Consider the following 16,198-nt stretch of genomic DNA (forward strand, 5'->3'; position numbering starts at 1 on the left):
TTTTCCTATAATTTTTAGTGATTGTTTTAAGTTATTAATAAGTGTAAAAAACATTGTTAGGTTAGGAACTAGACGTTATAAAAAATTATATTTCTCATTTATGTCATTTAAAATACAATACAGTAAATATGGATTTCGTAAAACGAGAAGATAACAATATTTTCGATGAAGAAACCTACAAAATGTACTTGGAAACTGTAAGTAGTGAAAAAACTTTTTAAAACTTGTTAAAATATTTAAAAGTTTTTAGTACTTTGTTAATGATGGTGATTTTATTTATTACAAAACAAATATGTGAAAATTAGAATAATCACATCTGTTTAAATTTAATTGTCACTTTTTATGGAGATTTACCAAATATTAATACTTTCTCCTAAAAAAGTTACATTAAAATTACTTTTATTTGCTTTTTACTAAAAGTACAGTGTAAGAATGTGTAGAAATTGTCAATAATTAAAAGTATTATGAAAAAACAATATAAAACAACTTTTTTATTTTAATTTTACACTTTAAAAATTCATTTTATTTCTATATATATTAACTAGTCACTGTGTGTTAACTTTAATCATCTCATGATATTATTATTATCTTTCAGTTGCAGAAATCACATATGATGGACACAACAGATTACCAACACACTGCAATATCTATGGAACAGCTCCACCAAGCCATGCAGACATCCCTGAATTCCAGTTCGCTAGTTCACAACTTCCAATTACCATTATCACCGAGACAAATGTCCACTCTCATGCTAAAAACCAACCACATCACACGATCATTAAATTTCAACGAGCTGCCATCTCATTTACCAAAAAATCTGACCATGGAAATGGAATTGATTTCTCTACCTAACGACTTGCCACATAATGTACGTCATGATGACATGTTAACACAAAATCTGTCCCGGAATCTTGATATAACCCTAGCACGGTCGTTGAATAATGATTTGGAATTGCAGAACACTCTTTCGCACGTTCAAAGCTTACAAGACCATGAAATATCAAGAAATATTGGTGCTGAGTTAAATCATGGCCTAAGTAGAGTCAACGACTTATCACAAAATATTGGTCGTGAGCTACCACATGAGCTTGGTAATGAAATTGATTTATCACATTTGAGTCGACAAAATTTGGAACCTGATGTAATTTTAACGCAAGACGATTCAAGAAGAAGTCACTCTGTTCAAGCTGCCGTAGATAGTCATTTATTGGAGCAGCAGTTGGTACATAGGTTGGAGCAAAACATGGCCTTCAGATTGGATCAAACCTTAGATAGACTAGATCAACCATTGACGCAACGCATTGACCAAACATTAGCACAGAGATTAGATCAGAATTTACCACAAAGATTGGATCAAACATTGGCTCAGAGGCTGGATCAAAGATTATTTAATTCAAACTTATTGCATGAACAAAAGCTGGAACCAAATGAACATTTGTATTCAGTGGCATGTCATATTAAATCGGAACAAGAGGATGATGGCTATTTTTATGATAATATAAATCAAGGCATGACTAGTGCTGGAATAAACGGTAAGATCAAGTTTGTTTTAAATAATGTTTGTGCGAGCCATACTATTCCCTCATAGTAACAGCCTGTTAATGTCCCACTGCTGGGCTAAGGCCTCCTCTCCCTTTTGAGGAGAAGGTTTGGAGCTTATTCCACCACGCTGCTCCAATGCGGGTTGGTAGAATACACATGTGACAGAATTTCAATGAAATTAGACACATGCAGGTTTTCTCACGATGTTTTCCTTCACCGTCAAGCACGAGATGAATTATAAATACAAATTAAGCACATGAAAATTCAGTGGTGCTTGCCCGGGTTTGAACCCACGATCATCGGTTAAGATTCACGCGTTCTTACCACTAGGCCATCTCGGCTATTCCCTCATGTTAAATAATAATTATGTTTATATTTTTTATTGTAACTAGGCAAGCAAATTGAGTGTATCTGATTGTAGTGTGAAAGTTCAATGTAAGTGGTCACCTTACATCGCTGATGGACCACCAACCTTGGAAACTAAGATTTTATATTCCTCACTAACCCTTTAAACCGGAACACAACAATACTAAGAATTGCTGTTTGGCGATAGAATATTTGATAAGTGGTACACATGGACTATGTATCCTGAGTTCCTGAGTTTACTGGTGGTAGGGCTTTGTGCAAGCTCTTCTGGGTTGGTACTACCCACTCATCAAATATTCTACCGCAAAACAGCAGTACTTGGTATTGTTGAGTTCTGGTTTGAAGGGTCCGTGTGCCAGTGTAAATACAGGCACAAGGGGCATAACATCTTAGTTGCCAAGGTTGTTGGGGCATTTACTATATAAGCGATTGTTAACATTTCTTACAGTGCCAATGTCTATGGGCATTGGTGACCACTTACCATCAGGTGGCCATATGGGCCACCTCGTCGTCCTCGTCCTCCTACCTATACTATAAAAAAAAAATATTTTTTTACTACAGAGCTATTCTGTTAAAACTCAGTTACACTTGTGAAATGTTGACAAACTATTTCTGATGTGTGAATCCTTTAAATGTTATGATTATTATAATCAATGTCATATATAATTTGATATTTCACGATTGTTTTCATAGGGAGTTTCAAGTTTGTTCTTCTTCTGACTAACAATTCTATAATGGCTGTTATTTTTTTAATAAATAATTAGTTAAATTCGCGCCTAGGATTATGTTTTTTTTATTAAGTTTGTTTATCTCTACCGTGATTGGCTATGGCTATAGGGATGTTTGTCTGTATTTAAGACCTCGATCTTTGATTATAAGCCGCGTGTTCTATCCCATTGGCTATCTCGCCTCTAGTGAATGATAAAGGCTAGTAACAAAACACACTATCCAACGGGTATTACCCACAGATAACATATATCGTAATATAAATAGATTTGTCAAATATACGAATGTAGTTTTGACAATTTTTATCCTCTTCATAATTAGATAACAGGTCTAATTGTGTCCTGTCTGTGTATCCTTTAAAATATAACCATATATTGTAAAAAGGTGAGTAGTTTTTTTAATTAGTAGGTATTGCTCATATAATGGAAACACTGTTAGAAATATTATTGTAACGATTTATTAGGAACAAATTACACTGGCTCAATCGCACTTCCAATTGGAGCACAAGAATACTAAGGATTGCTGGTGGCGGTAGATATGTGTGATGAGTGGGTGGTACCATCCCAGGCTTGCACAAAGCCTTACCGATCCATTATTCTTCAAAAAATAATACATGTAATATCCGATTCTAGAAATTACGAGTAATTTCTTCTTTCTACTTATGTAAGTGTGTCGTGTTTATGTGTGCTAGTTTTATATTTCATATAAATAGGTATAATTATGTTTGAAATTGCCTATGAAGCCTTAGAACACTGCATGTTATAAAACAAAATCCCCGTACCGCGTCGGTTTGCCTGTGTGGTCGCGATAAAATCAAAAACTACTGAATCGATTTTCATACTGTTTTCACAAATTGACAGAGTAATTCATGAGGAAGGTTTAGGTGTATAATAATAATATCCTGGGACATTGTTCACACACGGCCACCTGATCCTAAACTAAGCAGAGCTCGTACTATGGAAACCGGACAACTGATATACTACATATACTACTTTTCTTTTGTAAATACATAATTATATAGATAATTACACCCAGACTCAGGACAAACAGACATGTTTATACACACAAATGTTTGATCTGGGTGGGAATGGAAGCCACGATCTGCGGCGCGAAAGGCAATATCTACCAACCACGCCAACCGGCTCATCAAATTAGGGTTTTGTGTAAATTGGCTGAAATACTATGACTATTAAAGGTATATGATAACTATTAAAGGTGTCAAAAAAGTCATGATGGCTGGGAGCTTTACTGGCGTATCACGCGTGTGAAGCCGGGTCGGGTAGCTAGTAAAATATATTTTGATTAAGTGATGTTGAATCGAAATATGGCCTTCACAACTCCTTATCTCTTGAGCTATTGGGGCTATGAATCGAAATAAATGAAAACGTAATTTTATATTAATTATGTAATGACGAGTCAGATAACATATGTTTAAGAGTAAATATTATTATTTCTCCTCAAGATATCCAAGGCCAAAGAAATTTATAAAAATAATAATATATACATACTACATATGAAGACATTCACTTTTCCAAAAGAAACGTAATCTATCTCTGGGGATGTTGAAACGTGAATCGTTGCCCATAAAAATCGGTGTGAATACAATTTGTGAAAAAAAAAAAATCATTTTCGTCAAATTTAGAATCTAGGAAGAGATTTTTTTTGAATTAGCTGGCGAAATTTTAGCGTAAATTGCCCATATCTATAATATGTTTTTATTAATGAAGAACAAAGATGGCTCGGTGTGGGTAACGGATCCAAACCCAGGGAAGCACCAGATAATGGTATGAAGCAAGCTTAACCCCAACACCAATATCTCCACCAATATTTTTTATTCAAATAAAACTTATAAGCCACCGCCGGTTCGGAATGTGGATTCTACCGAGAAGAACCGGCAAAAAACTCAGTAGTTACTTTTTTTTTTTTTTCAAAAATACAATGTTGTATCAATTACACTTAATTCCCGCACGAGATCCAGCGATCATTCAATCCGCGCATTTTTGTCAGACAAATATTCAGTAACAGAGTAATAGACTTTACTGATAGGATTCTTTTTTTATAACTAATTGGAGTCTGCTTTATACATGCCTGGCATATTAACAAATATGTGTGTTCGTTTTTATTTTATTTTTTTAAAATTTTGTGTTTTGTGTATACGGCTTATTTTAATTATCCTGATTTAATTTTTGGTTTTATTTTAGATTATTTGCACCATATATTCTTGTTATTTTATCCGGTTTCTATATTGGTTTTTATCTTGAAGTAAATAATAAAGTTTCGTTTGATTATTTTCAGGTGAAATTCCTCAGCAGGCGGACCACAATCAGCCGAGTTCGAACCTCCATCACGATCAAATATACTCCTTATATAACAACCAAATACCCATTCCGGCTCTGAATCCCATAGATTTATATTCCCGCCAACAAAATTACGTCCAGAACTATATCACTGAAGTTTCCCGTGAAAATCCTCAAAACTTGGTCGTCCATAGACAATTTGACAACTCGAGCCCGTACACGGAGGAGTTTAAAAAGTTACGTCAAGATGGGGAAGGCGGGAAAAAGGAGTCGAAAAACGAAGAACCGAAGGAAAATCTGAAACCAAACGATCAGAATAAGATGTACTACGAATATTCGAATGATTATATAATTGCTGAAAAAAATGAAAACGACGCGAGTTCGAATAACAAAATACCGGAAGAGTTGTCGATGGGTATAAAGGGCGAATATGTTTGTTACAAGTGCAACGAAATTTTTCCATCGAAACGTCTATTGAAACAGCACGCGAAAACGTGTGAGAACGGCGAGAACAGTGAATTAGAAAAGTTAGGTAAATTTAGTTGTAGCCAATGCGCTTATCGGTGTCAGTCGCCGGCGATATTGAAAATACACGAACGAACACACACCGGCGAGAAACCGTACGCGTGTACGTTCTGTGATTACAAATCGGGTCAGAAGAATAACGTCGCAAAACACATACTTGTGCACATGAAACAAAAACCTTTCGGTTGTCAATACTGCGACTATCGTTGCGCTCAGAAGAATAACTTGGTCGTACACGAGAGGACTCACACCGGTTACAAACCGTTCGCGTGTCCGTTCTGCGATTACAGAACGGTACAGAAACCAAACTTAGTCAAACATATGTATTTGCACACAGACCAGAAGCCTTTCAGCTGCGACATGTGTAATTATAGATGTGTGCAGAAAACTAACCTAACGAAACATAAACAGAGGCATATGAATGAGAAGGACGGTGACAAAGTTGAAACCAAAGCTCCGGTCAAGCCTTACAAGCCGAGACAGAAGTCTGTCAAGTGTCCGCATTGCTCGTACAGATGTGTGCAGAAGTCCAGTTTAGAAAAACATTTGCAATTCAAACATAGTGATATAAATAGTGATAATGTTGATAACGATTGTGGTTTGAACTTAATGAAGACGAATGCATGTGACAGTATACAGAACTTGAGTGTTAAGAAGGTTGACTGCGATGTGCCTCAAGATAAAGTGCTGGAACCTTTGCCGTTACAGTCATAGCATCGTTTTTAGTGTATATAATTTTTTTTCAATTAAGTGTGACGAAAGTTAATTATGAGTCCTATACGGTTTCCATATGTTTGCGTATGGAATGGTGCAAATGTCTTATTTTTGCTACATAGTTAGGTGAATTATAAAATGATTGTGTGATTTAAATGCGGTGTACTTATAACGTTAATGCTCTCTTATCTGTGTTTTTTTTTATTGGGTGTATTATATTTAGTCATTTTTTTTTTTATTTACACAATATATTATGGTAGCATTGTTACAGATTTGTAAAACATTATACCATTTAAGTCTATGATGGCATAGACAATTTTCTTATTTTTATTCTCATACAAATTCGATTGTCGTACAAATGTTCAGTCGAATATCACATTATTCAAGCAAATGTACTATTAAACTTTTGATGTCCTGGAATTGAAATTTATTATAAGCTAGTCAATGATTGAGGTTTCTTTATAATCTTGATATGTTTTTTATCAAGTAATTGGATTGACAAATAATTATACGTAAATTTATTTTTACAATTAATTGTGCTCAAGATTGTTTTACAATAAAATAAGTAGACTCACGTTTATAGAGATAGATGTGCGATATTGTAAAGCTACAATCACACCTGTGTTTTATTTGATGAATGTGTTCATTTATTATATTTAATTTTTTACTATTACTGTCAAAATGACTACTGTATATCTTATGGAGTATTAATGTTTCATGTTGATCGGAGGCAAGCACCATTGAATTTTCACATGCTTAATTTGTATTGAGTTTTGACTACATGAAAATTTTGTATTCAGTGAAATAATAGTTTTTCTTTTAAGTTAAAGTAAACTAACAATATAGAATTTTTAAGAAATGAATGTATAGGAACTTATTTTGGTGTGGTACACAGGTGTGGCTAAAGCTTTACGGTGATGATGCATAGTGAAGTGTGTTCGATTAATCCATTTAAAGTCTGGGGACCTAGATAAAGTCAACTATGTCATTTTTAGAAAAGGCCTACAAATATTTTTAAATGGTATTTGTTTTTTGATTTATCAAGTAATCAACAATTATTGACGAATTGAATTGAATTATTTAAATGAAGGCGAAGTCAAAATCCTTTGACAATTATTGTAGAATGCAGTTTATCTAGACTCCAAGATGTTCTATTTGCTGATATTTTGATACAATTTTAAAATTATATAATGCATTTCATACAGTGTATCAGTTTTATATTAAGTATTAAACATTATGAAATTAAAATATTATTTATTCTTAAATGTATAAGAACGCTCTTAAATGCATTTTTGAATCATGTTGCAGGATTAAATTAAATGTAAACCTACAATTGGTTGTGAGTATAGATATTTTAGTGAAGAACTGGCACTCAGTAGCTTACTCATCTCGAATGAAATGAAAAATTAACAAAAATATTACACATAGTATATTTCAAACACAGCAAGAGTAAAGACAAATAAACATCTTTGCCATTAAACTGACGCGATATCATTGGTCAAGATCTCGAATTATCTATGATATATTTTTTTTTTTTACAATTAATAGGCCAGAGTTTGACCGTTGACTTGCCTGATGTTAAGCATCGACACGGTCTAAGATGTAGCACGCTTGCCTATAAGATACCTGTTTACTCTGGATTTGAAGACACCAACAACATTGTATTTATTATGGTTTTGCGAAATATGGCGCCTTGAATGTCAGAGAAGTTGTTACCGAAACGCTGGAAGTAAAAGTGCACATAACTTGTTAAGTGAAATAATGTTGTATTATAAATAAAGATATAATAATTAAGAACTATTTATAGTGGTAATACAGCAGAGCTATAAGAAAATGGCATAGAATATGTAAATCTAATGTTTTTTTATCATTACTCCTTAGTCGATTGGAGTAGACTATAGATGTCTCTTTGTTCCTTGTATATATTTTTTTTGTTTCATTCGATAAAGTATTTAATTTTCTAATTATGTATATAATGATTGACTTTAATAAACAAGTTTTACAAAATACTGTCAAATTATAGTCACTTTTCGATGTAAAGTTTTACTTGTAGCAAAAAATCTTGTTGTTTAGGGCGATTAATTGCACAATGCTGTCTTCTTTCCAATGTCGAATTAATGATGACAGAAAGAGAAATCCGTGTCTAACTAAGCATCTACTATACAAAGTCTATGTGTAAGGCTCAATTATTTTAAATCAAGTATTGTAAAATGAAACTTGAAACAATAAGAAGTGTGGATTTAAACGATTTTATTGAATACCAGATGATATCAAAACATTAACATGGTAAACTGTCATATATTTTTGTAGTATTTATTGTTAAAGCAAGGGATTTCATTTTGTCCAAAAAATGGTATATTTCAACTGCACGCAACAAAAGTTACGGAAAACACCATGCGGCTACTTTATTTTTAAGCTTCATTTAATGGCAGTGGCCACCGGTCATAGTAAATATCTATATATTTTTGCTATTTATCATCAGCGATAAGCAATACTCCCTGCAATACACCTTTGCAGTGTAAAAATATGAATGATCACAGATCTTACGAGCTGTGTATCTATTTACCCTTTTATTTACATATAAATTTAACACTAAAAGTGTAATGTTGTTTGCCATAAAAATGCATTTTTAGAGTACTTAATTTGTTTTGTAAAATAACTGCCTTTTATATTTATTCCATATAAATAAAACAATAACACTTATAATATCGCTATAATAAAACAGTAATATATCGTAATGCCGGGACATGGGCGAGTCTAAACATAGATAAAAAAGGGCTGAATGCTAAAATCAGAAAAATAAAGAATTTATTATCTTATATAGCTCGCTGTATCTACTTCAGTTGTGAATATAAAAGACGAATGATAATTTAGGGATTACATTTATTGCTGCACTACAACATTAATTTTATTTATATTCTAATATTAAAAAAAAAACTTATAAAATACCGCGAAAAATGGCATCAGTTTGACAGTTACTTGACTTGTAACAGATTATACGGAAAAAAATGTTTTGTAATATTAGTAACGATAGACTTATGATTAATTATTAATAATTTTACTTTTGATAATAGACAAAGGAAGAAAATGTTATGTATAATAAAATTAGTTCCATGTTCCGCGAAACGTGCGTCTTAATATAATAATGCCTTTAGGCTGTGATGGTATTTCCATAATAAATTAGCGTTACCAAGAGATTTTAATGTACCTAATGTTTTGACATCACATTTTTTCTAATTTTAAGGTTTATTTTAAGATTTCTAGTGATATTTTTAACGTTAATCTTTTTCTATGTTCTTTTTATAATTAAACGCCGCTTACCAAAGTGAAATAAAGTGTTTGTTTAATATTAATGTCTGCTTGTTAATGCCCTTATTACATACCAGAGTAGAAACATAGGCTCTAGCACTGTCATCCAAATTATTACAAAATATATTTTAAAAACTTATATATTAAACACATGATGATGTATCTATTTGAGATTATTAGACACACCAATTGCCCAATTCTGCCGGGGCTAGTTGGGTTCTCTGTATCCCGGAACCCCAACTAGGATAGGAGTCCTGGGGGATTCGTCGTTGACCGTCGTAGCGTGCGGACGTGTTCGTTATCTCGAGCGAATGTTGCTAAGCAAATTACGAATAATAACTGAAGCGAAACGTCGTGGCTTTGGCTGCGTTATCTATGCGTTGTGGATGTTTTTACGACTACTTTGGCTTTCTTTAAGGGTTTTTGTTGTTTCTGTTGTGACATATTCTGAACTCAGCTGTGCAAATGGATTGTTGTTTCGTCTTGAGATTGGTTATGTTGGTTTTTACTGTTGTTTGTTGATTTGTTTTTTTTTGTTCAATTATTTTCATTTTTTAAATTTTATATAGGGTATTTTTGTTTTCTTTTGTTTCATTTAATTGTTCGTTGTTTTTTTTGTTCTGATGGACGTCGACACGGAGTTGTCGTCGTCCGACGCAAATGCTGGGCGTAAACGCCCACTTGTGGGCCTCGCGCTCTTTGATTCCGGTTCGGATACGGAGACCGAAATCAGATCGGCGGCGAAACGTAGCAGTGCTAGCCGGGGGAAGCTCACTTCAAAGGGACGTGGAACTGGCCTCGCTCGCGCCAAAGCCGAGCTTAAGGCAAAGGCCGCCGAGGCTAGGGAGGAGGCGTTTGAGCGCTCCTTGAGAAGTCTGGCTTTCCGTAAGGAGACGGCTGTGATCGCGCTTGAGTCTGAGGAATCCTCTTCCTCAGTGGTCCGTAGGGAGGATCCACTAAAATTGGGTGCAGAGGGTCTGCGTGCGGAGGCTGGTCGCAATGCAGCACTTATTCTGGAGATTGCCCAGAAATCCAGCAACCTGAAGGGTGGCTTCATCAAGAAGCTCAAAGAATCTGCATCTTCGCTCCAGTCCATTGTAAATGCTCTGGCATCAAGGACCGAAGCGGAAGAGACGCGCAGGCTTCGCGCTGATAATGGCCGCCTGCGCAAGGAGGTGACAGCCTCAAGGCTGAGTTAAAAGCCCACCGCCGTGAGTTTGCGAAAATGCGGAACACGGTGGCAGTGGCAAATGAGGCGTCCACCAGCACTATGCGGGACACAGGCTTTGGAGGAATTGAAGGCCTCTATAATGTCGTCGGTGGGCGTTATGATTAAAGCTCAAATGGAAGGAATTCAGGACCGGCTCCTACCAGCGAAAATGCTCCGTCCCCCTCTGGCCGCGGACAAGAAACAGGCTGTAGTGCAGAAAACTGCACCTACATACGCGCAAGTGGTCCATCCGACCCCACCACCGAAACCCGCACAGGCGCCGAAACGGGTGCCTGCAGTCGAGTCAGTCCCGCCGGCACCGACTACGTGCCCATTAGCCACCCCGACCACGTCGGAGTTCCAACCACGGGAGGCCCAGGAGACATCATGGTCCACCGTGGTTAAAAAGGGGAGAAAGGGAAAAAAGGCTTCCCCCTCGGCCGCAGCGTCCGCCACAGTACCATCAACAGTGGCGAAGACTCCGCCGGTGGCCAAACCGAGGCTGGTTACTCCTCGCAGGGCTGCAGTAATGGTCACTCTGCAGCCGGGTGCGCAGGAGATGGGCGTTACATACGCTCACATCCTGGAGCGCGCGAAGCAGGGCGTTAAGCTTCAGGATATTGGAATCTGTGGCGGCCTTAGGGTCCGAAGATCGGCGACGGGACCCAGACTCCTCGAGCTGCCGAAAGCACAGGCGAAGCAGGCGGATAAGCTTGCTGAGAAGCTCCGCACTGTGCTGGATGGAGTCGCAAGCATCGTTCGACCTTAAAGCGGGTGTACCTTAAGGTGACGGGATTGGATGATTCCGTCACCAAAGATAAATTGGTCGCCGCAGTTGCTCGTGCAGGGAACTGCTCCCCTGACTACTGAGTCAGACTGACACTGACACTGACTGCAGTGGTTCCGGATATATGGGAATGGTCCGCGTCACCTCTCCTCTCATAGCGGCGAAGAAGATATCAGATGCCGGTCGCCTCCTCGTAAGGTGGAGCTCGGCCAAGGTATGCGTATTGGAGCAGCGCTCATTGCGCTGCTTCAAGTGTATGGGCATTGGTCACACGAAGGTGCTTTGCCCATCCAAAGTGGAACGGGGGGGTCTATGCTTCCGGTGTGGCGTCGATGGCCACAAGTCGGCGGGCTGTTTTAATGTCAACATGAGCACAGACATAAAGTTCCTCCAGACGAACGTCAACCACTGCGCCGCGGCGCAGGACCTGCTGCTGCAGTCCATGGCGGAGTGGCAGATCGACCTGGCTGTGGCCTGCGAGCCATATTTTGTCCCTCCCCTACCTAACTGGTTAGGGGACTTGGACGGCACAATGGTGGTTACTACCCGGAATGAAACGAGTTCTCTCTCACTCATTGAGAGGGGCTCGGGTTACGTAGTGGCAGGGTGGAGAGAATTCGTTGTTGTGGGTACGTACTTCTCTCCCAACCGCGGCCTGGCGGAGTTCGAGATTTATCTCGGTTCGATCAGAGATCGATACTGGTCTTGGGCGACTTTAATGCCAAATCACGTGCCTGGGGCAACCCTGCCACGAATCCGCGAGGAAGGGCCATTCAGGTGTGGGCACTACCCTCCAGCCTGTCCCTACTCAACAGGGGGCAGGTTTACACGTGCGTGTGGCAACAGGGGGGGTCCGTGGTGGATCTCTCTTTCGCCACCCATGTTGTAGCACGCAGAGTGTTGAATTGGAGAGTAGAAGAGGAGGTGGAGACTCTGTCGGACCACAGGTACATCCGGTTTGAGATCTCTACCTCTCGCAGTTCGGTGGAACCCTCAAGGGTGCCAACCACGCTTCCGCGGTGGTCTCTTAGCCAGCTAGATCGTGAGCTGGCAAGGGAGGCTGCCATCGTACAGCGGTGGGGTTCCACAGGAAGGTGGGAGGGCGCCAGTGCAACCCCACTGCTTCGATTGGCTCCTGCGGGCATCCATCCTTCCCAGAATGGGGGTGTTGTGCTATGCGGACGACACTCTCATCACGGCGACATGGCGGAATTTTCAGGAGCCGTCTCGCCTGGCCGAAGTCGGTACGTCGCTCACCGTGGACCGCATAGGGATGTTGGGCTTGAGGGTCTCCATCTCAAAAACGGAGGCCCTCTTATTCCACGGTCCACGTCGAGGCTCCCCTCGAGGGGCGTGTATCATCGTCCAGGGGACGGTGATTAAGGTGCAGGCCCACATGAAGTATCTGGGCCTAACCCTGGACGGAAGATGAGCTTCGGCCAACATTTTGTCCAAATTGGCCCGAAGCTCATCAACGCTGCTGCTGCCTTAAGCCGGCTCCTACCAAATGTAGGAGGGCCGGAAACGCCATTCCGGCGATTATACGCCGGTGTTGTGCGGTCCATGGCTCTGTACGATGCGCCCATCTGGGTAGACGCTCTCACCGCTCGGAACTAGGTCCTCTTGCGAAGGCCGCAGAGAATCATAGCGGTGAGGGTGATACGCGGATATTGTAAGGTGTCGTGGACGGCGGCAACACTTCTCGCGGGCGATCCGCCTTGGGAGCTCCAGGCGTAGGTGCTCGCGGAAGTGTATCGGTTCCGGGTGGAAGTGAGGTCCCGTGGCGACCGTCCAGAGTTGGAGGAGGTGCTGCGAATCAAGACTCTCGCCCAGCAAGTCCTGATTCGTGGGTGGGAGGAGGATCTGAGTTCCCCATCAGCAGGCCTGGCGACAGTGGAGGCGATCCGTCCCTACTAGAGTCGCTGGGTAAGGAGAAAAGGCGGCACACTGACCTTCAGACTGACTCAGGTGCTTACTGGACATGGGTGCTTCGGTAAGTACCTGCACGGAATAGTCAGGCGGGAGGTAACGCCCTCCTGCCACGAGTGTGGTGCGCCTACGGACACGGCATGCCACACTCTGATGGAGTGTGCCGCTTGGGGGCTTCAGCGCCTTTCCCTGGCGACTTTAATCGGCGGAGACCTTTCGCTGCCGAGCGTGATAAATGCCATGCTTGGTAGCGAACGGTGCTGGATGGAGATGGTCACGGAGCGGGAGCGCGAGGAGAGTGCCTCTCCTGACCCGCTTCGCAGAAGAAGACCGGGGTGAAGACGTCGGCGTTATGCGCATCTTCTCCTCCCGCCGTGAGTGTCGCCGGGGCCAGGGGGTCTCTGTACTCCGAGTACCCCCTAGGATTTGGAGGTCCGCAGAAGCGGGCCAACCGTCGGGACGGCACGGTAGTATGCGCAAGCGATCCCTTGACGTCCTCCGATAAGACGGAGTGAGTACCGCTGGTTTTTTAGTGGGTATTCCGGCGCCTTCAGCGCCGGCGAGTCCCACATACCCCCCACCTCATGTGGGGGAAACACATAAATGTGTTTTTCCAGCGAGAAAAAAAAAGGATAGGAGTCCTGCATAGGCGAGCCAACCGTCGGGACGTCACGGTAGTATGGACATGTGATCCCGTGACGCCCCCCGAAGAGACGGTGAGGGTTCTACTAGTTTTTAATGGTATTTCGGTGCACTGGAGTTCCACGCGCCGTCGAGTCCCACATACACATTTTTATTAGTAGATTGCTATAAGTCTGCATATTTCATATTTATTTTTTCATTATAGATTTTATACTTTTCACTTTCGTGTAACTCGGCGTTAGATGGCGCTGCATTATATCTACTTTATACCGTTCAAACGCCCATGACGTCTGTCAGGTGGTTAGGCATATTTTAAATCTATTTACATATAATAAAATTATCCCAGGCCGATTTCTTTATTAAAGCAACAGAAGCCAAAATAGTTTTTAGACTTTTTGTTTGTCTGTCTGTATGTTTGAATCCGCACACAGTGGGTCGAAACCGTGATTTGAGGGACTCAGGGTCCAAGTTTGTTTTTTCAGTTTTTTTATGTTAATCAATAGAGAACATTAACCCAAATAATAGTTGCCCTATACGTTTTTTTCCTAAACATTATTTATGTTTATACAGAAAAAAATAATCTTTCTTTTTTTGTATGAAACTAATCAAACCATACTAAATTGTGTCGAAGTCTTGTTATCTTCCGCCTTTTAACATTTTTTATCTTAATCTTAGTCTAGTCTAATATCGTAATACATAATAATCATATGCATATATTTGCAATTCTTCGAGATTAAGGGATTGGAAAAATGTCAAATAAATACTATTTTTATTTTTTTCATCTTATGTTACTTCTCTCATAAAGTAACCAAAACACAATGTTCTGTGTTTTATTTACTAAGAATATATGTATATTTAAAGCAATAATCAAACAATCATATATATGAAGCTACCTGGGGATCATTAAAAAAACAATCCTAATTAACTCTTTAGTCTCTTACCATTACGCACAGTTTAAATGTGCATAAAGTTGAAATTCTTCCAGATAAAGGGATTCGAACATGGCAAATTTTAGTACACCTCTATATTACAATTTATTATAAACATGTTTTACAATGATTTTTATTCACCACCACTATACATTCACAAACACTATAAATTCTATTTCTGACTCTGTTGAAGAAGCCAGCAGAGGCTCTTTGGCTTTTGGTAATAGAACCATTGCTATTTGTTTTCTCATAGACCTCGTCTAAGAGCTGAAATCTTTGGGTCAGACGACAAAAGAAAATTATGTAAAATATCTTCATTTGTCGCCGACCTACATAATTTCCTGGCATGACTCTCTAAATTTGCGGTCTTTATTCCGAGCTTCTGCTGCTTCTTCCAATTGCTGCTTACCAATAGGTATGAGTTCGAAAATGTTAAATAAGTATTGAAAAACTACTAGAATTATAAAATTCAAAGATAGATTTACATAATTAACGGAAAATAATTTAAGATATTTACCAATGTGAAGTAAACATTCCATGCATCTGATCCATGCATGTAGAGATGATAATCCATACTTTTTCTTCATTAATTTCTCTGTTTTCAAATAATTCCAGATGATTCTCTGATGGTTTAGCCTGGCAGATATCACAGACTGATGACGATGTTTCTGATATATATGATGTTATTTTCTCGTCATTGTCGTTAATAACTGATGTTTTACTTCAACCCGTTTTAATTTTGATGGCTCGAGTGTTTCTATTTCGCCCGTTGTGCTAGCTTTTTATGCTACCACTGTTGATTGGGATTCTTTTGTAAATTTAAAAGAAATTGGTCGACAGTAGAACGTCGAGGACGGTCGGTCGTTTTCCCAAACAACAGGTCCATCAGATTTTGGAAGCTTTATTGGAACTTCTTTTCCTTCGTATACTTCATTACTGAAGGTCGTGCTTGTCCTGAAATGCTTTCGCCGATGTGTCGACTAGCTTTCTCCACACCACGCTGTCCTCTGCTTGTCTCAGGGCAGTCGGAATATTGAGTCCCGTTATATTTTGGATCTGGTCGAACCAGCGGGTAGGTAATCGACCATGTGATCTTTTGCCTTCGACCTTCCCTACTACAACCAGTTTTTGTCTGGTTGTCTTCGGGCAATATGGCCAAAGTAACTTAAGACTCGTTGGTAGCACATAGCGGATAGTCTGGTAGTAATCTTCAATTGGTCGA

General features: G+C 39.5%; 2 protein-coding genes across 2 annotated transcripts in view; both read left to right on the forward strand.

Moving 5' to 3' along the window:
• Positions 1-16,198, forward strand: part of LOC126778940 (enhancer of rudimentary homolog) — a 238,256-nt gene that overhangs the window by 39,599 nt on the left and 182,459 nt on the right. The window lies entirely within an intron of this gene.
• LOC126778817 (transcriptional repressor CTCF-like) lies at positions 4-7,273 on the forward strand. The gene is made up of 3 exons (XM_050502515.1): positions 4-197; positions 596-1,532; positions 4,930-7,273. Exons 1-3 carry the CDS (start codon positions 129-131, stop codon positions 6,168-6,170), a joined length of 2,247 nt encoding a protein of 748 aa, XP_050358472.1. The 5' UTR covers positions 4-128; the 3' UTR covers positions 6,171-7,273.

Source organism: Nymphalis io, chromosome 27, assembly GCF_905147045.1.
Source record: "Nymphalis io chromosome 27, ilAglIoxx1.1, whole genome shotgun sequence".
NCBI classification, from domain to species: Eukaryota; Metazoa; Arthropoda; class Insecta; order Lepidoptera; family Nymphalidae; genus Nymphalis; species Nymphalis io.

Bases quoted from the DNA above. Each gene is read 5' to 3' on its own strand.
- LOC126778817 (XM_050502515.1), top strand. From the start codon at position 129: ATGGATTTCGTAAAACGAGAAGATAACAATATTTTCGATGAAGAAACC. The intron at 198-595 runs GTAAGTAGTGAA...ATTATCTTTCAG, and splicing joins ACAAAATGTACTTGGAAACT to TTGCAGAAATCACATATGAT. The intron at 1,533-4,929 runs GTAAGATCAAGT...GATTATTTTCAG, and splicing joins GACTAGTGCTGGAATAAACG to GTGAAATTCCTCAGCAGGCG.